Source organism: Mauremys reevesii, unplaced genomic scaffold (genome assembly GCF_016161935.1).
Source record: "Mauremys reevesii isolate NIE-2019 unplaced genomic scaffold, ASM1616193v1 Contig146, whole genome shotgun sequence".
NCBI lineage: Eukaryota > Metazoa > Chordata > Testudines > Geoemydidae > Mauremys > Mauremys reevesii.
The window spans coordinates 93093-117139 of record NW_024100767.1 but is presented as its reverse complement, the minus strand read 5'-3'; the positions used below and the strand labels follow the sequence as shown (position 1 = coordinate 117139).

Here is a 24047-nt window from a genome sequence, read left to right as displayed (position 1 = left end):
GAGGGAGGAAGTTGGAGAGAAGCCCTGGATCCTCTTACCAGCGCGGTTGATGAACCCAGAAATCTTAACCTTTGCTCATTGCAGCCCCAAACTCCTGAAGTGCTGCTCAGGTGAGGTCCAAGTGGCTTTCTCAGCAGAGAATGCGTAGGATGGAAATGACTCTCTGTCACCCAAGAAAATACTGGTTAGGATCTAACCCAATGAGTCCATTCCTTTCAGCTGAAGCGTGTGTAAAGCTACCAGTCAGGCATCATGACCCATGGGCAGCGGGGGCTGAGTGGAACAGCAATGAAGAGGATATGAAGTAAATGGCATCTGTCCCAGGCCAGCTCAGAGCTGAGCCACCTACAGGGAGCATTCAGGGGATTACTTGGTGAAAGTGGGAGAGAGGGACAGAGTCCTCACTCTGTGTCTCAGGGACATCCATATAATCTGTTGTTGTCAAAAATTTATGAAGCTGGGATTTAACGTGGCCCAGGTCCTGACAAACTGCTAAGGACGCCTTAGCGCCTATACAGGTAAACTCTGAAAGAAAGAAACCAGCACTGAGATACCATGTGCAACAGAACGTGCTGAAGTCAGTACAGACCCAGCTCAGCAACACTCCAGGAAAGAAACAAAGATAAGTCAAGTCCAAGCACCCATACTGCAGAAACATCCCATCATCTAGCCCAGCCAGAGAACCACCAATGCAGCACAGACAAGCAGCCTGTCCAAGCAAATATTGAAGGGCAGGGGCAGAAGAGCAGGGAACAAGTAAAAACAAATTTTATATGCAGAATAAAATATAAAGTAATGAAGCCTTTAGAGAGGCCTTATGCAGCCCCCCAATCAGAATTTCAAGGGAAATTAACTAGAAACTAAGCCTTAACAGAGAACAAACCTTCTCATGGAAGGGCTGTATAGCTGGCCATCTGCTGGTTCAACTCAAGGCTTATCTGGCTGCTCCAGGCACTGTCGTCTATCATCGCCAGAGATGTTCTAGGAACTGAGTGTAAAAGAAGAGTTATAGCAGATGGTTAATTGCAAGAATTTGGGGGTTGTTGTGGGGTTGTTTGTTTATTTGTTTGGTGTTTTTTTCTCTCCTTGTTCTCTCTGTAAACTTTCCAATATTCAGGTGTCATGGGAAGGTTATTTCCTGTTGAGAACTATAAACATCGACAACCCAGACTTCCTCTGCTGTTGTTCTTTAACCTTTGTCTGATGATTCCTCTCAGTCCCCAAACCCAGATGGACAGTGAATTGGGAGAATGAGATGGAGCCAAGAAATCTGACCATTGAGGAGGATTTATAGTGGGATGGAGGATGGGCCTAGTAAACTTTGGAACAAAGGGCTCCTGACTATGAAGGACCAGGCACCTTCTCTGAAGTGCTATGGACCCTTTATGCCACCTCCTGAGGGGGTCTCCAGGGTAGTGAGGTACCTCACTACCACCTTCCCATAGCATGGAGGAAGACTTCTGTGCTCTGCCAGCCACAGGAAATACAAGCACGCCTCTCACCCCATTCAGGTTCCAACACTATCCTTCTACAGATAAGCAATCGGTATGGTCCAACCGCCGAGCCCTCTCTGCAGCCCCACAATGTCCAGCCCCTGTTCCACTGGACACTCACAGAATTCATAGGTTTGCTACACACCACCTTAACAGTTCCACCTCAGCGCCACCGCTTCCATTTCACACACTTAGATACATTTATAGTGAAAACAAGCAGAGTTCAATTGACAAAGATCAGAGAGTTGAGAAGCAGCAGCAAAATAAATGTAAACAAATGATTACGTAAAAACTCCCTAAAATCATAACACACTTAGAGCTTAAACTTAGATAACCAAACATTCTCTGTCTCACAAAGGATAGCTCCCCAAATCTCTCTCCCAGCATGAAACACCCAGACCAAAGGTCATCATCCATTCATACGACAAGCCAGCTGGCAGTTCGTCCAATAGGTGAAGGATACCTGGTGCTGGATACCTCTGGACTCTCCAGATAGGGTCCCAAGCATCCATTCTCTTCACTTGTAAACAGTGGTACCCCTATTCTTTGTTTGTTTTTCTTATCAAATCGCCTCTGGAGACTTCACAATCACTTGATTAGAATTTTCCTCTATTGATTAGCATCCACTTGTGAATAATTACTCAATCTACATACAGCCATTCAGGCAGATACATCTCCTGCCTGAAAGAAACTTGTTTATCATTTTCAGTGACCAGCCCCAACTCAGACCTTAAAAGCATCAATTTCAGTATGGAACCATAACACTTTATATTATCCATCCAGTCACTGTGCAATGATTATGATGAGCCGTGTGGCACGGGTATCCAGTAAAGGCTTTACATGACACCCTTTGATTATATAGAGATCAGATCCAGGGAATCCTGGGAATTCTGTGGCCTCAGCCAGTTGGCACCCAAAGGGACCCAGGGTCACACCTCAACTCCCATTGAAGTCAGCCAGAGGTTAGTAACTCTCAGCACTTTGCTGTTTCAGGCCCGAATTTTGAACAGCAGCCAGGAAACAATAGAAACCTCTACAAGAAAACCTAATCTTATTTGATTTTTAGCCCAAAGAATTTCAAAGGAGGCTGGATCTGGAATGGGGAACTCTAGAGTGTAATCCAACCCCAAATGGAACTGCAAACCTTCTGGGGCATATTTGTCACTAGATCCTTCCTTTCATTTTCAGCACTAGCCATCAAAATGTTCCTTGTCTGATTTACACAAGGTTGCAAAGAGCTCTTTCTGAGCAGAAAGGCTTCTCCTGAGATACAGTCACCAAACCCTGTCTTGTCTCTTTTCCTTTTGGGGTTTCTCACAGCAAATTTTCTTTTGAGTGGCAAAGAGAAAAAAAAAATCCTTTTGATGTCCCCCAGTGGTGCATTAGCACCATGAGCATGCTGGTTTTCTGTTGCTGTGTGTTGTTCCCAGTGGTTGAACAATGGTAAGTCCATTTCACAAAACAAGTGGAATTTTTTTGTTTTCTTTGATTTTTCAACACACACATGAAAAGTGAAAGAAACAAAAATATTTTGCTTTTCAAAATCAAAATGACCATTATTCAGTTCTTTGTTTTCCCCTTTCCTTCCTTTATCCCTCGTTCCAGGCCTTTCCTCCCCTCTTCCACTTTGTGACTGAAAAGCCGGGAGGGTTAGGGGCAGGGGAAGGAGACAAACAGGAAAGCAAATGAAAAACTTAAAAATCAACTTCAGTTTAAAAACTGAACATTTTCCGGTTGGGTTGTTTTGTTTTGTGAAAAAAAAACTTGAAAATGTCCCATGAAAATAACAAACGCCAGTTTTCACTGAACAAAATGACATGGTTTGACCATCTCTGCTTATAATGAATAGTTTATCATTAATATTTTCCCCAGCTGATACATTTGGAGGGGGAGGAGGCTGTGACAATACAGCTGAAAGCCATCTTGTACCTGAAGCAGCATGTGCTCCACCGTGGTCCAGGAATTCTCTGTGTTTCCTATGAAGCAGGAGGCAAAACATGATGTCAGCTAGGTTAGCAAGAAGACTCGTCCCAGGAATCTCCTTTGCAATCAGTCCTTCAAAACCCCTGCTCTGCCAAGCTGTAACATACCTGGGCTTTCAAAGCTAAATGACCTACGCCAACATTCTTTTCTGACCAACAGAAAGTATCATATTATGTACCCTGCTGGCATTTTTATTCAGGGTCAGTCAACCCACCAGAGTGAGATGCTGAGCACTCCCATTCCTTTTGACTTTAATGGAGCTGAGGGTACTTAACATCTCAGAAAACGGTTCAGCACATCAGAAGACTGGGTTTAATGTGAATACAAACTTTTCCTGCATAATAAGAGATTCTGGACTTGATCCTAACTTGATGTAAATCGGTGTAGCTTCACTGAAGTCAATGGAATTATACTGATTTACATCAGCTGAGAATCTGGCCCTGTTTCTGAATGTCCAGCTCTAACCTACCCTTCTTTAATGTCGGCACAAGGCAGTACTGGGGACTCTGTACAGCAACAACAACTAGGGAAGATACAGCTCATTTTTTAAATCTTTTTTTGACTATCCAACCCACTTGAACTTTGTGGGGTTGGACCTTCATCAGAAACCTATCGGGTTTGTGCTCCACGTAGGGTCTGTCATACTCCACAGAGACTACAATGGCACAGCCACGTCATTGGGGTTATTTGCATAACCCCATAGTGTAGACGCAGCCTACACTGACTGAGGAGGTCAATAGATTCATACCACTGTAAAATTGCTGAAAGACATTATTAGGCCCACAATACCTAGAGTCTACATGGCACTCACTTGGCCAACCTAGTTTTTATGGCTTAGGTTTCTTACAGAAAGAAAAACTCTGTGTTTTTTAATTGAATCACCCTTGAAAGTAAACATGGGGTTTAATTTTCAGAAACATTCAGTTTGCAAAATCAGACTATATATGGAACCCCAAAATATTTCACTAACCTCCAGCTTCACGTGTAATTCACCTTCCCAAACATTAACCTAGCAAAGGTGTGGGGGGAACTGCTGTAAAATTTCCATTCAGCTGAAACCTTCCTGGCCTGATTCTGCCCGGATTGAATTGGCTTCAGTGGTTTAACTCTAGATTTACCCCAGTGGTTCACAGTTATCCAGATGAAGGAAAAGTGAGGGCCTAGAAGCCCAATTTCAATTCCCCGCTCTTCCCACATACTGCAACAGGAATGGCACAACACATGTCGATACGAAGCTGCATTTTCTGGCTTCCCTTCTATGCTCCATGGACCGCACTCCTCCTAACTAGCACTTTACCTTCAATGTACTGCACCAGAGATGGGATCTTTACTACCCACGTCTCACCCACTGCTGCATGGATATTTTGGTGCAGGGCCTGTAGTAACTGCAAGGCAGCACATCCGTGTCCTTCTCCTGCATAAGGGGACGAGGCTACTACCTGTCAGTGAGACAGAAAGAACAGGCTAAGTTTGGTCAGCACAATACCAGTTTGTTCCCAAAGGAGGGAATAGTTCAGACTCTCTCACTGTGGAGACCATACAATAGAGTTGTTGATTCTACTGCAGTGCCTTCCTGAAGAAGAAAGCATTCTAGCTAGTACGAAGATACAGAACAGTGGGTCTCAGGAGAGGGCAGAGACAGAGAGATCCAATCATACACATTCCTCAGCCTGTCTACAAGCATCTAGCTAGAAAACCCATTTTTATAGTTAACTGTCCCACTTCACATTCCGCAGAAAACCTATTCTCATGGTCTACTCACCAGAAGTCGTGCCAGCAGCCCCTGGGGTGTAGGGAGTTTCACTAGGGAAAGAAAGAGAATATCATTAATTCTGCCAGACTTTCAGAGAGTCCTGCTGATGTTATTCACCTAGCCATTTCCAACATGTCCACCAATGTTGAATGCAGCTGATCATAATTTGCATTTCCATAGTGCTTTCAGTCTGAGCTTCTCAAAATGCTTGACAGACATGAATGAATTCCATCTCACAGCACCTCTATGAGGTTGGCATTAATTACTCCTTCATTTCACAAGTGGGAAGCTGAGAGAGAAAGATCAGGTGATTTCCCAAGGTCACATCAGAATTTTGGTGGCAAGCTGGGAACAGAAACCTACATTTCCTAGCTCCTCCCATGGCCATGTTGTAATCACAAGACCATCCTCATTTTAGCCTTCTCATTGCAGATGAGAGAACTGGAGCAGACTGAACCTGTTCATTGCATAGTGTGCCTGGAGAGAATAAATGAAAGAGTTCCTGTTATAAACCTGGTCCACTGTAGTCGAGGGAAGCAGCTTCTTCTCCTTCCTGCTGCTTTTTCTCAGCCAGCTCCCTAAGGCATCTGCAGAGAGGCTTCAGCACCAGTGTACTGAGCTGGCACCACATATTCGAGAAGCCTTGGCCATAACACCTGCAGAGAAGAGCAAGACTGTTCAGTACGCAGCTATTTCCATTCCCCCACCTCCAGTATCCTGCTGTCGGAATCCCTCCCTCTCATGTAGCTTCTCCTTTATTCATCACTGACCCTTCCTTACCTATCACCTCATCTCTCTCTCCCATCATCTCACTCCACCTGTCCAATGCCCTCACTCTGTCTTTTAAATACTCTGCCTCTTTGGTGAGCAATTTGGCCTCACCCAGAGATGAATCCTCTTTCCTGCATTAGAGCATTATGGAGCTATTTAGATGGCACCATCGACTCACCCAGAACTTTACAGACCTATAGAAGGCACAGTCCCAGCCCCAGCATTTGTTCAAATCCAGGATCACCAAATCTAAAATGTCAGAAGTATTCATGGGGACCTAAGGCAGTTGCACTCAGACAGTGGAAAGAATGAAGAGAAGATCTCTGCAACATGATTCCTTCCAGTTCAGTTGCTTTATCTTTTCTCTAATGTGAGCCACTTACTCTGTGATGAAGGGTCACATCCCTGACATGAATTTAACATGCTGTTCCTCCATTATGCTGATCAGCAAAAAGCTTCCTTGTGGGGAGGTACAAGGAAAGTAAGGAAGAACGTCCCTATTTCAAAAGCAGTAGCAACAGGTCACTTACTTGGGTCATTCCAGTGACTGAGGTGTCCAGACATTGCAGGATGTCAGTGCACAGGATTTGGATAGTGTTTTCTCCGGAATAGCCTGGGTGAGAAGTGTGGTACCCTGCTGTGAGACAGCTCTATAGAACTTATTAGCTAGTAGCAAGACACTGGCTAGAGAATCAGTGTCCTTCTCTTACAAAGCCATCTTGAACATTGACCTATGCCTGCTTTTATATTGCACTGGAAGTGCACAAACATCTGAAGGGAAGAGAATAACAGAAACTCCTAACTGGTGGGTCAGATCCCAGGCTTAGGAAAACCCTAAAGTGAAGGGAATGATTCACTGAACACAAAAGAGTTTCAACAGGGTTAATTTTCTTTACATTTGAAAACTGTTTCATCTTTTTATCTCAGAGGAAAAGCATTCAGACTATGCAGAACCAGGGGATCCACTCTATTTGTTTTGATGCCCCAACCAGCTTGGTCATTTCTGTGTGTAGTGAGCGTGATTCTATCAACAGGCCTAATTCTGCTCTTACTTACTCCGGAGTAAATATTGATTGACTCTACTGATTTCAGTGTAAAGGAGAGCAAATCTGGCCTGAGGAGAACAAGCAGCCTTCCTTAAGGTGTGTGTGTGTGTGTGTGTGTGTGTGTGTGTGTGTGTGTGTGTGTGTGTGTGTGTGTGTGTGTGTGTGTGAAAAAGGCCCTTGGAGAGTATTGCCACAAGCTCCACCTTTGTAGAAAAGGGGCCAGGCAGAGCTAAGATCTTCAACAACTTACTGTAAAGTTGAACTGTTTATGTTAATACAGATCATGGATCCAACTTACCAGTTTGCTGGTGGACACACTGAACTCCCTGAAAACATGTGCTACCATATCCCATGCTGCACAGTTCTCCACACTTTCTGAGCTGAGCAGCCTCCGGATGAAATGAAGAACTGCCTTCCTCACCTGAAAGGGTAGAGATGTCACACATGAGTTATTGTTATCCCTTCTGCCTGAGATAGGAGATACGATATGAGAGTCCTTATGCTTTTGATTTGATCCCCTTGGCTTATAAACATGGATCCATTTAACACAGGCAGGAGAATGACATGCCTTCTCTAGTCTGCAGTCTCTCCTCTGGATCTGAATGAAAGCTCCACCCAGATGTCCATTCATCCCATATCATTGAAAAAATTGAAATATTTCACTGCTCCACACACAATCTTACCGTAGCATTCTGATCACTGAAAGTGGATTTCACTGCCTTCACAATCAGCAACTTTTTCAGTCTTGTCTCGGGCACTGAAAGATAAGGAGAGGTGTACAGTACTTCTTTGTTCCACACACTCACTTTCCACATTGGAATGAATCTGGATTTCAAAAGGCCCTATTTAAGAATAGTCCCAAGCTTCTCTCATACACTGAATCAATGGGGAAAACATAGGACCAGACTCTGGTCTCACTTACACTAGTGTAAATCTAAAGTAATTCCAGTTCTATAAATAGTGCCATCATACTGCCATGATGGAAATAGTATAAAAGAATTAGATAGACTGAGGTCAATCTGTGTTTACACAGTATAACAACACAGAATCTAGTCTATAGTGCCTAATACTGACGATTATCGAGTCGGGGTATTATTTTATTTTTGATTATTGTTAATGTGCATTAGCCCAAGTCAACTTCTGTATCTGAAGTTGAAAATATCTTGGGCTACATTCAGCACTTAGTTGAACCTGTTGATTTCTAGGTGGCCATAGGGGGTAACTTAGGCAGCATTTGATCCCTTAGTGGATATCCAGACCACTGGTGACTGTGTGTTATAGAGATTCTGTGTCCCATTTGCAGAGGCGATGAGTCTGTTACAGCCCTGACATGCCTACAAAACCTTGGTTCTTTAGCTCAATCTATAGTAGCTCATGCTTTTAGCTCTGATCAGGGCTGGCTTTAGGCGATTCCCTGATTCTCCTAATCAGGCTCCGTGCCTGAGAGGGCCCCGCACATAACAGGACCCCGTGCCCAGTGGCCTTTAAATTTTACTCACCCGGCAGCACTCTGTCTGGCGCACTTCAGCGGCGGGTCCTTCACTCGCTTTGGGTGTTCGGGCGCACGTGAAGGACCCGCTGCTGAAGTTCCACCAAGACTCTGAGCGAGTGAAGGACCCGCTGTCAAGTGCAGCTAAAGTCTCTGGGCACCGCCCGGTGAGTACAAGCCCCACAAATCAGGCCCCGCACTTCCTAAAGCCAGCCCTGCCCTGACGCCCCAACTCAACCTCAGCATGTCGGCCAAGAGGGCAGCTGGCACAGTTGCTCCTGTGTTACTTACAGTCAGCACCAACAATAGCTCTGAGCAGATTCAGAGATGCCACATGAACAGCCTCATTCTCAATCTTCAGTTGAGAGTGCAGAAAGGCTATCAGATCATCAGGAGAAGAACGGGCTGCAAGGCAAGAAATCACGCCCTCACTGACAACAGAACTCTTATTCTTACCATACCTTACAAAGGAAGTTACAAGGAAACCACTGTGTAACTCAGAGTCTCTTCCCCTTACCTAGCTGAACTATACAATAGACCAGCTCTGTGTGATTTTCCATGCTGAGCAGCTTAGCTTGAGAACAGAGCTGTGGGAAGAAGGGAAATGGTCAAAGAAAACTAATCAGAAGCAATTGAAAAGAAAATGTTCAATTAATTTCTTAGCTTCCACTTCCTACATGTCCAACTAGAGGTCTGAACCCCAGGTGGATGGTACTGAATGCACAGCAAGAATCAAACACAATGTCCAATACATTAGATGAGAGAAGCTTAAGTGTTTTGAACAGCAGAGCTCATCGAATCAAGACACAGCCACAGTGTTTACTGTACAACTCTGACTTCTGATAATCGGCTTATGGTAAAATTGCTTTACAAACTGAGCTGGATATTAGCTAAGAAAATGAGACCTCTACCTGCTTACTCTGAGCCTGCAGAAATCAGTAAGGCATGAGGCGGTCCCCAGGCTCTGCACTATCATTTCATAGATTTGGATTGTTAATATGCTTCAGATCTGCTGTGCCTAAGCTCAAGGGATCCAAGCAAACCACCTCTCACCTGGTTGTGCAGAGCACTGCAGATGGCTTGAAACTTCCTCTTAGGGAGAGGGATCTTATATTCACCCGAGACCTCCAAGAGCTGGCTCAGACTCTGCAACAGAGGATGAAAGTCAGATGGTGGCACACACAGGAGCAATATGTAGTGACTGAAGCAGATTCAGGGATTCGTGGATTCCAAGGCCGGAACAGATTATTGCCATCATCTTGTCTGACCTCCGTATAACACAGGCCACAGACCTTGCCCAGAATAATTCCCAGAGCAGAGCTTTTAGAAAAATATCCCAATCTCAATTTAAAACTATCAGTGAGGGAGAATCTGCCTCGGCCCTTGGTAAATGGTTCTAATGGTTAATTATCTCGCCATTAAAAATGGACGCTGTATTTCCAATCTGAATGTGTCTTGCTTCAGTTTCTAGCCATTGACTGTTACACCTTTCTGCTAGACTGAAGAGCCTGTTATAAAACATGACTCCTCATGTAAGATATTATAGACTGTCATGAAGTCACCCTGTCACAGGATAGGTCCACCCTGGCCAGGTGGTACCAGGTTGTGGAGGAACTGAAGTAGATCTTGGGCTGCCCAGCTGGCCTAGTCTCCTAGCCACCGCAGCAGTCCTGGCTCCTAGGGCAGCATAGCCTAATGGTTGGGATCAGCGCAGCAGCCCTTCGGTGAGGGTTCACGCCCAACAGCCTGAGTCAATAGCGGTCCCCTTCTAGGTATGGTAGTGCGGCCTAGTGGCCAAAGTCATTAGAACCACCTTTGTGGCAGGGAAGTGTTGCCTAGTGACCAGCCCTTCTCCACTGGCTCCTACCTATTCCAAAAGTCCCAGCACAGGGGCCTGTCTTGCTGCAGAGGTATCTGCCACCAAATCAGCGGGGATCCTTCCAAAACATGCCAAGTCAAAACCCAGTGCCTCAACTGGATCAGTGCTTAGTCTACCTAGGCTACTTCCCACTCAGGGATTCTGTGGTCTCTCCTCCATCTCTGGCATTGGGTGGCTGGGGTCGTTGGTTGCAGCCACAGTCCGGCTGGCCTCTGAATCCTGGAGCACTGGCAGTCTCTGCAGGAGCCTGCAATGCACCTCTGCTCCTTCGCAGCCATCCCAGACTGAGCTGAGTGGTTCTCTTTATATCCTGGTTCCAGCTGAAGCATGCCCAGCAGAGATGAGGGGCCATGGCCTCCTCGGCCCACAAAGTAGGATTAACCCCTGCTGAACCAATGTGGGGTAGGTAAACCCCATCACACACCCTTTTACTTTCCGTTTGTTAAACTAAATAGATTGAGTTCCTTGATTCTACCACTGTAAGGCATGTTTTCTAACTTTAATCACTGTGGCTCTTCTCTCAATCTCCTCTCCAATTTATCAACACCCTTTTGAGTTGTGGGCACTAGAACTGACAAAGTATTCCAACAGTAGTCACCCAAGTGCCAGATTTAGAAGTAAAACAACCACTGAACTCCTCCTTGAGATTCCCTTTCATGCTTTTCAGCTTTTTGGACACAGCTTGAGATCGTGTTCAGCTGATTATTCATCATGATCCCCACAATCTTTTCAGAGTCACTGCTTCAGGACAGCATCCCCATCATGTATGTATGGCCTAAATTCTTTGCGCCTAGATGCTCACATTTACATTCAGCCATATTTAAATGCACCTATTTTTGCAACAAGTTTACAAATTGATCTAGATATCTCTGAATCTGTCCTCTCCAATTTTAACAAATTCCAAATTTTTATCTCATCTGACAAATTTAGCACGGAAGATTTAATGTCCTCTGCCAGGTTATTGATAAAAAAGGTGAAAATCGAATTCCTTCCTGCATCTAAACACTTTTCTCCTTTGCTGCTTCAAGTTTCCAGAATGTCTCTGATGCCATCTACAGATTTTACTATATTGAAGCAGTTCTGTAGTGCCCTGATGCTAGCAAACAAGTCCATGATGCATTGGTTCCTCCAAATCATGGGTATTTCAACCCAAAGTGACCACATACTCTGTACCAGAAAGCTTCAACCAACAGAGATGGTGAGTAAATATCACTACCAAGAAGTTGTAAATGAACTCACGAGACAGCTATAACTGTGTAGCCCCACTGAAGACAGAATATGGCCCCTTACTTCTTGCTTATGTGGTACTCAGGGTCGATGAAATAGAGAGTCAACGGGAGTGAGACAATATCTTTAATTAGATTATCTCACCCACCTTGGCATTCTAATATCTTGGGACCAACATGGCTACAACAGCACTGCACAGAACGGGAGATGAAATAGACAGGCAATGCTTTAGATCCATCTAGTTCCATAATCCAAAGCAATGACTCTCTGCCTCCTTAGTATTAATTTTCAACCAAGGACAGTTGTCTTGGTACTGACCAGAGACAACATATGGCAGCTCCTGCTCTGAGGAGCTTATGAACTAAAACAGAGACGCAGAGTTGACAGGATGTACTGGGAAATCTCAAGGAGGGAGGATCTTTTTGGAGTGGGGGGGTAGGTGTTTTGTTTTCTATCTCCTTATCATCCTCCCCAGGAAACAGAGGATGCTTTCATAAGAGGCATTTACCTACAGATCTTGTTGCCTGGCTCACCACGTACAAACCCAGAGCTTGTGTGGATATTTATTTTCTAACAAGTCACTGTCTCAACCAGGAAACCCCACTGGCAGCAAATTCTCATGCAGTTCATATATGCAGACACATAGACAGTTACCTTAAGGAGCGGTACTCACCTTGGTGATGTGAAACATCAGTGTTCTCCTTATATTGCTCAAGGAGCCAGGAGATCGGTTTAAATAGCTGATCTTGATGGCCTTCTTTGTGTAGCAGGAGGCTCATCATGGGACCAAGGGCTTTGATGATAGCCTGCTTGAGCTGCATAGATGAGACACAGAATTTATGTTCCTATGAATTCATTCAATATCATTCAATGGGCACACCTTTTCTACTTCCAATGAGTGCACCTTCCCTTGTTCCACTGTAGGAATGGGCCTATCAATATTTCCTGGTAAGAACCAGGACTCGTAGGGTTGGTTTTCAGGATTATATCCTAATGCACCTCACAACTATACCAGGTAAAATATTCCCAGATTAGTATGCATTCTAGGCCAACTCATCCCTGCTGGAACTCCACTGGGGCTGAATGGAGGAATTAATTTAGCCCACTATCCCGCTGCTCATCTGCACGTTAGGTGCATAAAACTAGAATCCATGTACACTGTGACAGACAGAATTTCCACGTTGTGGTGACATTATAAATGTTTGGATTTTAGATGTTTTACATGACACTCTGTTCCATCCAAAAGGACCTACCATTAAATGTCATCATCACAATGAGTGCCAGACACATAGAATTTAATGTTACAATTTCTGCTAAAGGTTTAGAAAGCCAGCAATTCTCACCTCCGCTCCTCACAGGTCAGCCAGTTGCTGGTCACATGAGCATAAATAGGAAGAATTGATCGCAGAATTGCGATGCATCCATTCTGCGGAATGAGCACTTTTCCCAGTTGGTGAAATAGAAATTTACTGCTCTTGACCATTTTTCCAGAACTGCATGGAAGGAGAGAAGACAGGCAATGTGAAAAGGACATATTGGTAACAAGGAGAAGTTGCTTTATCAGTGAACACACCCAGGCCTAAAGTTTACTACAATTCCATGGCAGCTACTGCTTAGTTCAGGAATAGACGCTGAAATCCAACATCAATTTTGAGCTATTTCTCTTCCCCCACATTCCGTGTCTTGTTTCTCAAAAGGCTTTTTAGTTTGCAGATCTCTCAATCTTATTTCAATTACCATCATTTGAAGACAAATCTTTCTCCTTCCTTTTACCTCTTAATTAGAGCTGGTTGAAAAGCAGTTTAAATTAAATTAAAAATCTTTACGGATAGTTGTTTTTTCTTTCAAAATTGCAAAGTGTAAAATCATTTCTATTTTTCAAATATCTGAAAAATTCAGTCACCTCTTTAGATGCTCCAAAACACTGGACGCACACTTCCTGATCAAAATTGTCATGGACATTTTTCAGGTTTGTTTTTCATCAAATTTGGGGGGGGAAATTATGGAAAATATAATTAAAAATCAAAATATTTCAGCAAGCTCTCCTGTAAATGACTCGTGTCCTCTGCAGTTATTGTTTATTTAACCCTAACACTGTATGATTTCATCCTGAGTTACAGTTTGTCTGAAAGATGTTGAGTGCCCCTAACTGCCATTGGCTTTACTGGGATTTGAACATAGTGGGGAGCACTTTGCCCTAAAGGTAGGTGTATCTAGTGTCCTTTCTAAGAAGAATTAGGGCCCAATCCTGTTCTCTATGAAGTTGATGGCAAAATTCCCATTTACCTCAAAGGCACAGGATTAACCCCTTACTGAGCATCACCTGAAAAGCAAAGGAAGAGAGAAGTGGAGAGGAAGAGAAGACAGAGAAAGAGGGTGAAAGGAGATGATGATAAAGAAACTAAGGAGAGAATGGGTGAAGAAGTTGGAAATGGGATTTAAATGTACAGTATTGAAATCTGCTCCTTCACCTCCTCCCCCAGGAGACTGCTGGCAGATGGGCAGCTTCAGCCTTTGTGTCTGTTTATTTTAAATTATATCCATGAGTCATAAAGGGCCTGAACTTACAAATGCTCAGCGCTCCCTGCAAAGTACAGAGCACTCTCAACTTCACTGAGTGCCATGGGAGCCAAGGAACACAGTACCTGGTGCAACCCAGGGCAGGGAGCACAGTGCAGGGCCTGTTTGCAAACTTGGTCAGTCACTTCAATTGTACCAAAACCCCCTAAGTATCCATTTTGGGCACCTATAGCAAGTTCTGGCACTTACCACCACAAAATGCTTGTCTCATCCTGCTGTCGTTGACTAACTCCAGCATGCAGTCCATGTCATACAGGGTCATTCTCACAAAACGGATACACTTAAGTGCTGCAGAGAAAGGCCAGAAGAGAAGGAAGACAGATAATCGGCTGCTCTCCGCCTTCTTAGAACACACTTAGAAACACTGTGGGGCAGGATGCTACGGGCTCCTGGGCCATTTTGCACTGTGTAAGCAGAGCAGGATGGCTTTACAGCAGCCATTGATACCCAGTGGGGGATTCACCCTGAAGAGGGGAATCCTCCACCAGTGCACAGCTGTGCCTGATGCCCAACTCACTCCCTGCGTAAGGGGAGAGCGCACTGGGGCCGGGTGGGAAGTGGGGTGAAGAAGAGCTCCACTGGACCTGATCTTCCACTCATTCCCATCCTTAAGGAACTTCAGTCAGGCAGAAGTTACAGCTTGCACCTCTGTCTGGATAGCTCATGATCTGGAAGCCAGAACTAGCAAGAGCAGTGAATCCTGTGTCTCTCCACACACACACATGCACTCACGCACACACTCAAGCAGAGCTCTGTTTAGCTGTAATATTTTTAGGTAGAGAGAGTAATCCCTGTCCTTAAACGAAAGACAATAACTTTGAAACAAAAGATGGAAGTTACCATACCATAGGCTGATGACAGGTTGCCCAGTGTAACTAAAATAAACTCTTCCGGCAGGTTCAGATGACACCGCAGCTCAGACATCACATCATTGAAATAGCAGCGTGCCAGCGTCACTAAGGTGTTACTAGCTGCCACTTTAAGTTCATTTGTTACTTGCTAAAAAAAAACAAAAAAAAAAAACAAGAGAGAGCGAGAGAGACTGAGGTGACTGAAGGCGGCTGCACTAGCCAGAGTTGTTTAGATGCGTCAAGTCCTAATTTCTGTGCATAAGTTGTGAATGAACCCACCCAACTTTCTGTGGATAGAGTCATTACTTATAAATATTCATTGAATCAAAACAATCTTCAGCCTTTGAGTTGCTTGCAAGCTGCTTGGTTAGACTATTCACTAGTAGCTCCTTGTGGTGGATGACTGGTCACCATAGTCACATGATATTTTGCCCCGCCTTCCTAAGGAGGTAGTAAGAGACAGACTGGGCAGCTTCAACGATATTCAGAGAGCTTTCCTGGAATAAACTGTCCCCAAAAGGAGGCTGACTTCCTTTGGAACAAGAGAGGGATTTTTCCATGGGTTTTCCTGCTGCCAAACTAGATTCTAAATCCAATGCTGCTGCTTTTGGAGATAGCTCAGATTCTGTCTGTCTTAGGGCTTTATACTGCACTTATCGCTATAGTATCAGAGTACCTCCCACATAACATCAGTATAAAAAATGAAATCCCTAGTAGACTTTGGGAAAGACGTGCTCATTAAGAAACCATAGGCCTGTCTCTGTGTCTGATATCATGTGTCTCGGGTTATGATCCTGCAAAGCACTTAAGCACATGTGTAACTTTCACATGTGAGTTTTCCCATCTTATGCATGTGCACAAGTGCTGTCTAGGACCTGGGCTTTGGTCTGGAGGAAGGTGTGGGCCTCTAACAGAAGAATACATTTTCATTTCAGTATATAGTTTACTCTGCCCCCACCCCCAAAGAGAGTTTTAATTAGTTAAAGCTTTGGATCCTTTGATTAGTAGCTCAGGAGAACTAACTTACCCGAGTCTCTCTCATCTGCTCTGAGGCTAGGCTTATAATTTTGTTCACTAGCCTTCTCTCTAGGCCCCCGGGGTTCCTGCTCTAACACATTCTCCAGGATATAGTAAATGCCTATTTTGTTTTGCTGGGGACAAACCAGAAAAGAGAACAAACAATTGGGAAAAGTTTTTCTTGATGACCACACAGTAATTTGACAAATAAGCCCCTGCCCTAAAGAGCTTCCAATCCAAACATGAAGTGATTAGCCCAAGTCTTATCAGAACAGAGCAGGTCCGTGGCCAGGAAGAGATCCATGTCTCCTGAGTCATTATCCACAGTCCTATCCACTAGGCCACACTGACTCCTCAGCCAGCATGCTTAACTGGTGTCAAACATGCCATGCCCTCCACAATCATCGCATTAGCAGCACTTCAGAAGCAGCCGAACAATTGACATATTTTAATCTTCCCGCAGAGAAAAAAGCCAGAAGAAGCCTCCTTCACTGCCCCTTCTTGAGTTTCATTTATTGAAAACAAACAATAAAAGGAGCCCTTGCCCTTGCTCTAGCCACTCCAGACAGAATTGGTAAATGTGTAATTACAAAATACCCAACTCCCGCAGTAAGTCCTCAACAGCACCTAGGGGAAATTAGCTCAGCAGTTAGATCTTCATTGACAGTCGCACACTCAAAGGTGTCTTTTATGAGGCCCATCAGTGTAGAAATTCACAGATGATACTAAATATGGGGGAGTTTAGTATCAGCTGGGACAGAAAAAAAATAAAGAGAAATTAAAAACCTGAGCGAAGAACAAGATTCTTTTCAGAAAACTGCAAACTAGCAGGATGCGGTGGCAATATCTGGTTTGAGGGGAAGGGTTGGGACCAGGATGGACAATTATTCAACCCTCTCAAGGTGAGGTGAGTGGGCTTGGGGCCAGTTCAGGTTAGGCTTCAAAACTGGGCCCGAGCAGACCTCTACTTCTGAAGACAGACTGAAAGAACTGTCTACGGCAGATGCGGCCAAAGGATGGCTGTGAGGAGACATGATAATACCATACAACTATGTGAAGGTGTGAACATCAAGGAGGGAGAGGAATTTTTTAGTATAATACATTTAGGTAAAAGTAGGAGTAATGGGATTAAACTAAAAAAAAGACATACAATTTAGACTTTAATAACAGGAAAAATGCCTCACCTGTGAGACAGGTCTATAAGGTTATGACATAGTCTTCCTAGGAAAATAGTGGAAGTTCAGACATTAGGGGCTTTTAAAATTAGTTTAGCCAAACCAGTGGAAAATGGCCATTTGGAATGGTTCTGCATTCGCAGGGAAATGGACTGGATGATCCAATAGATCTTTTCCATCTCTGTCTCCTGGGAGTCTCTAAATCTAGGTAACCTGCATGCCAAGGTCATAAAGCCCTTTGGAATGTTCAGAGCCAATCAGATCTCTCGATTAGCTAAACATTCCAGGGGTGCTGCTTGAAAAGGAGGCTTCTGCAAACTGCAACCAGAACACACAGCTCCACTGGGGAGAAGCTCCTTCCATTCATTTTTAAATGTCAGGAGGATTTGTTTAATTGAAAATTGTCACTGATAATTTATGAATACATAAGCACTACGTAATACAAGTAGCTCTGGATTAGGCAACAATTTTATTCTTTAAAACCAAAAGAGATTCATAATTAATCAAGTAATTCAAATAATTAAAGTACTAGGAGGCCAAGACAAGCAGTTCAGTTCTGCTCATAAGGGCTAGTGGGAGAGGACAGACTGGGGGAGGGGCTGAATGGGAGTGGAGACCCAGGGTTACAGGGCAGGAGGGAGGTTCAGAGACACACAGTGATGGGGGAGGAGGTGCAGAGCTACACAGGGACAGAGGGTGGTTGGGTGGGGCACAGAGCCACATGGGGATGGGAGGAGTGGGTGTCTGAGCAGGGGTGGAGGAACACAAGAACAGGGTGTGCAAGCACCCATGGGGGTGCAGGAACACATGGAGACAGGGGCAGATGTGCCTTACTGAATGGGAGAGGTTAGAGTCAGCCAGGGTCTGCATGGGGAGCTCCTAACAATTCCTCCCCAGCCCTCCCAAAAAACCATTTCATACTTTTCCCACCCATACCCAGCAACCCTCCAAGTTCACACCCAGGCTTCTTCCCAGCACTTACCTCCCTCTCCTCAGCTCCTCCATTACCCTGACTCTACCAAGCCTTTGCACTGCAGCTGAGGGATGACGGAAATATGGTTCTGTAGTGAGTTTAAATGAATTATTACTCAGAGTTCTGTATTAATATGCATAGTAAGGAATCTATTTGTCAAAAAACATTTCCTCAATCCTTTTTGTTGTCTGTATTGATACAGACATACTTGCTGACAGGGATTTTGAAATACATAATTTGAACCGGTGCAATTATATTGTATATTTGCAGAAAAGTTAAAATACTGTGCACATCATTTTTATTTTTTGTTGCAGAATTCTCCCAGTAGAAAATATATAGATAAGGTCCTTCAGTGCTATAATCTCAATAATATGTCATCATAAGAAAGGAGTGTTGGTTAGGAATAAGAGCAGGAGTCAGTTCACTTGGGTTTTATTCACATTCTTTTACTAACTTGCTAAGTGGTGTTGAGCAAGTAACTTAATTCCTGTGACAAATCATCTGTAAATGGGGATCGTGCTTACCATTCTCACAAGGGTGCTGTGAGTCTTAATTCACTAGTATTAGGTAAGTGCTTTGAGATTTTGGATGAAGATTCTAAAGAAGGGCACAGTATTATTAAAAAAGATTATTGCTAGTCCTCTAGTGTACTTTTACTATATACAACCCATGTACTCCACTGTGTGTAAAAGGACAATGCTCTCTTTATAGAGCATTATATCATCCTGATCTGTAATAACAGCATTTTGCATGATGAGTTCACGCCTGAGGACAGAAGGATTAATACTGATGGCGCACCAGACCAAGTTCTATACTGAATTACCCCCATGCATTCCCCCAGGAAGTCAGGCAGAATTTGGTGTGGACACATGGAAAGCAGATTTAATTTCCTGAAACTGCCCTACCTCATCCTGTTGCAGTTTCTCCAGCAGAACTCTCACAACACTAGCCAGCTTGGTCTTAGCTATAGAGGCAATCCTGAGGGCAATTTTGTTCTTATCTTGGTCAGCCATATGTGCCAGGAGGGAAACAACCTCATTATAAACACCTGAAATTAAATAAAAGGATTCAGTTGGTTACCATTGATGGTACAAATTGGTGCTGGCCTCTTTAATTCACTATCCAGTAAAGATTCTGCAGGTGCCCAAACACTGTGAGGAGAAGACGACCTGGGAATCATGTAAATCCTCTTCCTTCCTTCTGATGACCAGGTTTGTGTGCTGAAGGACCCAATGTGTTTGGGGGGAAATCATAATGAAGAAAATTTGCTCCTTTCGAGTAGATCCCCTGTAAAATAATCTTCCTTTCCCTCTTTACTATCAGTTGATGAGGTTTGATCGCATACAGAATAATACTTTATGGCCCAAATTTTCAAAACTGGTTGCCTAAACTTAAGCTCCTAAATCCATATTAAGGCACCTACACCCTGATTCAGCATCCTAATCACATGCTTAACTCTAAGCCAACGAAGAGACCTAAAGTTAAGCACATGCTTTAAGAGTTTTGCTTAGTCAGGGCCTCATTTTCAAAAATCCTGAGCACCCAGATGACAAGTTTTTGGGTTCAGTGTAAGGCTACTAGGTGAAATTTAATGATTTGTGAAATCCAGGAAGTCAGACTAGATGATCTAATGGTCCCTTCTGGCCTTAAACTCTATGAAACTATGAAATAGCTGATGTATTAAAAAAATCAGGATTTTATCTCCCATGTATCTCTTAGCTGTGGGCAGAAATTCTCCAGGAGCCTTAATATTTAACAAGAAATCTGAAATGCCATATGTATCTGTCTCCATGGTAACAGCATTCCAAAGCATGAAAGAGGAACTGACAAGATTTCCCCTTCCTGGAAAGACTGCTTGAGGTTAGGTGATTGCCCATCCTTTATGCAAATTGCATCCTTCAGTTCTAACACCCAGATGCAAACTGAATCCTAACTGTAACCTACACTGCCCATCTAGCTGCAGTAGTGATAGTGTGGGATTAGGAGCACTAGTGTTGCTAAGAAGTGTGACCCCCATGCTTTCTTATCCTGCATTTAAGATATTAGCAGAGCTTCATTTAGACAGCCAGAAGAGAAGTCCCTCTGCATTTTTTGTTCTAGTTTTACCCCATCTCTGAGGATTCCACAGCTAGATCTTGGCTCCATGGATGCAGAAGACACAAAATGATAATAAACATAATAAACATAAAACACCTGGGACAAAAGTAGGGAGACCTCCCCCATAACATTCAATACAAACTGAGATTCTCAGGAAAGTTTCCAGCTCCAGAGGCTGTAGGCCAAGTCCTGAACTGGTGTAAATCAACACAGCTACAAGGAAGACAACAGAGCAACACTGGTTTACATCAGCTGAGGTTCTGGTCATAGAAATGGAGAACATTACAACTAATCTATCTGTATGCCTATGTTGGAAAATCATAGTGCTAATGAAGCCTTTTGTATTAGGCCTGAGTGAACCAAAGTTATGCTATGCTTGCCCAAACCGTGTTGGAAAGCTTACAGAACTTATTAGACTGAAGGCCGTGTATCTACCTAAGTCAGCTATTTTGCTTATCAGTTTTATTTGGCTCCCCAAGTATATGTTGGCTCCCCAGTAAATGCAGCTGTGTTCCCATGAATGTTTCCAAAGTATATAGCACAAAGGGTCGACGGGTGTATCTTGTTTCCCCTTCAGAATGACAAATGTATCCTCAACAGCTGTATGTATCTTGTAGCCCCCACAAAATGATATATGTATCCTCGTGATCCAATTATCCCCTAATAGATGCATGTACAGGTTCTACAGGTCAACCAAATGACGTAGACAAACGTAGGCTAAGTTGTTTGTTTCGGGGTATAAAGGTAGGCCCATCTGGCCATGTAAGGTGTGTCTCTTTCTCTGGCACTAGCCGAGAGGAACACCCGCTCAGCTGACCGATCAATAAAGGGTGTGGTACTCGTCTTCCTGTCTCCGTGCCTCCTTGGTGTAATTAGGTAAGCTCCGGGGGGAAAACGAGCCCTTTTGGCTAACAAATGGCGACTCCACGCCGGGACTTCTCTCCCTGTTGGGGGCGCTGACCGGCGGCCGAGGACGGCTCAGGAGAGTGGCCACCTTGAGCTATTGGTTTGCTCGAGCTCCGAGTCGCCGCAGTCGACCGGGACGGCTGCGCCCCCTCCATAGAGAACTCCAAACGACATGGAGGCAAGACAGTACCAGAAGAGGGGAGTCCACCTGCCAGACGTGGCCACTCCGGGCGTGGTAAGTGCGTTACCTCCTGGGTTTGAGGATTAACGCCCCCGAAGAGTGAGGGTTGGGACCTTGGGCCCCTAATGGTAAAGGAACCCACAAATAGGAAGGTGAGTGTGGGTAAAAGCTTTCTGGTTAAGGTACCTAGGTTCAGACATGGCTAATGAATAATTCCATTAACTCCACGAGTCCGTGGGCCGTGCTGAACAATTACTGGGACTTAGAGCAGCCCCAGGGCTGGCTTTTCTTTTTGGTAGGGGTACTTTTGTTTCTTGTTCTATTGGTATGCTGGAAGCCAAAACTGTAACCGTCTAGGAGCGTGTGAACCCATCTTCTCTCCCCCCCCCTTCTTTTCCGTGTGGGTAAGGGACAGTCTAAACATTCCACCTCACCCCCTAAGGGTACCTCAGCATATTATATGTACGTACATTATGGTTCTAAAACCTGCAGGTATTTAGAGAATTGGAATCTTTATACGCAGTGAAGATCCATCTAAACAATGCCCATTAAAAGGTACCTTTAATCTAGATAGGATCATATATCTCAGAGGAGCTTTTAATCACCAAAGAAAAGCCTCTGACACAGTGTGAGCAATTTGTCTAGAAACGGGTTAATTTAAAACTCAGCTTCGCCCAGAGATAAAAAGAGAAAGTTGTTTTATGCTCAAGGTCAAGCAAACCAAAGGCAGTACAAGTTACAGAACTGAGATTACATTTGCAAAACTTAACTGTTTGGTGAGATCCAACAGTCTGACTTTGTGACAGATGCCGGTGTTGGTGTGGCTTGGTGACACTGGAGAAGCCACAGGTAGCTGACCTGGACTAGAATCTCTGAAAGAGACACTGCAGGAGATTCCAGGGTGTAAAAGAACAGCCTTCCCAAGAGCGGAAGCATGTTGGAAATTCTGAACAAGCTGTATACAGGATAATCTCCCGTCCACCTATTCCCCTTTTCTGAATGTTATATACAGACGTGGCCAGTCTGGATATGTGTAAGTATGGGGCATTTATATCTTTCTTGAGTGATGTGGGAGCATTCCCAACACTTCCATTGTTGTTTTATCATTTTAATGAAGCTTTAAAATTTGGTTATATGGTGTATTTTCTCTATCCTCCTGCAACGTCCTGCAGTGTCAGTTTGATCACCTGACATGAGGCATAAATTGGTAACAGAAATTTGTCACAGTTTGGTGAGCAATAGAGAATGGGGGAACCCTGTAGAATTTACACCATCTATTTGTTTTACCCTTGTTGTTTTATGTTTGTTTTATTTGGTTCTGTTGGTGTTATATGTTGAGGATTGCATAATTAAAGATGTGCCCATTCTCAGCTGCAGTAAGTCTGAGAACTGGAGAAGGGTTTAGCATTCCTCTCCACCCTGGTTGACCAGGAAGGGTGGCAGGTGAAAGGATCTACCCCAGTCGTAGCAGGACTGGGCAATAGAGTAGTTGGAGAAAAGGAAGCCCTGGCTAAGCAAGTACCAGTCCTTCAGGGACTTGTTAAAATGTAACCATTCGTGCTCAGCATATGCCGTAACAGCAGTGTGTTTGCTACAAGAGGCAATTAAATAGTTAACGCCAGTGGGCCATGCGTTTTGCTCAGGTGGTGAGCCTCACGAGGGAGGACTCGGGTCGTCTTGTGAATAAAATGTTTTAGGAAAAAAACCAGAAGGGTGGGGGCAGAAGCCCATGAAAGAAACGGTTCAGCGCAAAAACAAAAAAAAAAAAAAAAAAAAAAGGATCGGGCCCAGGCGGGCAGGCAACAGACAGAGAGCTTGGAGAACAGGTTGGAAACTTTTGAGGGTCTAGTGGAAGGAAGAAGTAAGTGAGTGTAAGCATGGGGATTTCAAATACTCAGAAGGATATTTGGAATGGTGATTTGAATTGGTAAGTGGCTGTTGAAAGACAAAGCAAGTGATATAAGGAAGGAGCAAGTGATTTGAAGGAGAGTGAAGAGTTAACTCTGTAGTTGCTGGAGGGAATAGTAGTTGAACTTTGTAAAAATGCTAAAGAGAAAAGTTCTTGGTGTTTTTTTTAAATGTTTGTAAATAAATTCAGGCAAAGAAATTATTAGATTGCAATCATTTGGCTATGAACAATTTTGTTGAATTAGCTGAAGAATGCATACAGTGCTATGTAAATGAAAATTTATTAGGCTCTAAGGCACTATAAGTGGTGATGTTTTCTTTCAGTGTTTAAAAGCAGGAGTTAAAAGTAAAAGCAAGCCAGAAAGCATCTGTATTAATGCAAATTATCTAACTGATAAGGTAAAAGCCACTGAAACCTGGGCTGCCTATAAAACATATACAAGAAAATATGGGGTAATTCCCCTGTTTTGCCTAAAATCAACAAGGGTATTTGTATATTTTAAGCAATAATTGACTGCCCAGAAGGGGTAGACCTTTGTTTTGTCTTTCAGATAATCAAAGAAAACTAATGCCAGCTAAACAGCATACAACATACCATGATTTACTGGCAGAGTAAAAATTATGTTTTGTGTTCTATGTTCTGTCTTGTGGTGTCTGTCTCAAGTGGCCAAAATTGTTGTTTAATATTTTCATGGGATGGTCTGGTTTGAAATAAGGC

At 43.8% G+C, this 24047-nt stretch overlaps 2 protein-coding genes across 2 annotated transcripts; both read right to left on the bottom strand.

Annotated features, from left to right (window-relative positions):
- Positions 1-3422: 3422 nt before the first annotated feature.
- Positions 3423-9601, bottom strand: LOC120393095 (maestro heat-like repeat-containing protein family member 2A; the record flags this gene model as incomplete). The annotated part of the gene is made up of 5 exons (XM_039517712.1): positions 9589-9601; positions 9053-9122; positions 5239-5279; positions 4774-4915; positions 3423-3469 (listed from the first exon to the last, which is right to left on the bottom strand). Coding segments are annotated over exons 2-5 (273 nt in total), but the record flags the coding sequence as incomplete, so codon positions are not given.
- Positions 9602-13015: 3414 nt separating this feature from the next.
- On the bottom strand, positions 13016-16161 carry LOC120393094 (maestro heat-like repeat-containing protein family member 2B). Its single transcript, XM_039517710.1, has 4 exons — positions 16100-16161; positions 15067-15220; positions 14411-14509; positions 13016-13134 (listed from the first exon to the last, which is right to left on the bottom strand). The coding sequence occupies exons 1-4, from the start codon at positions 16112-16114 to the stop codon at positions 13016-13018; spliced, it is 387 nt and encodes a 128-aa protein (XP_039373644.1). The 5' UTR covers positions 16115-16161.
- Positions 16162-24047: the final 7886 nt, after the last annotated feature.

Excerpts from the sequence above, each read along its gene's own strand:
- LOC120393094 (XM_039517710.1), bottom strand. Across the intron at positions 14,510-15,066 it reads CAACCTGTCATCAGCCTATG|CACTTAAGTGTATCCGTTTT; the intron begins GTATGGTAACTT and ends CTTTCTCTGCAG. Across the intron at positions 13,135-14,410 it reads GAGACAAGCATTTTGTGGTG|TTCTGGAAAAATGGTCAAGA; the intron begins GTAAGTGCCAGA and ends CCTTCCATGCAG.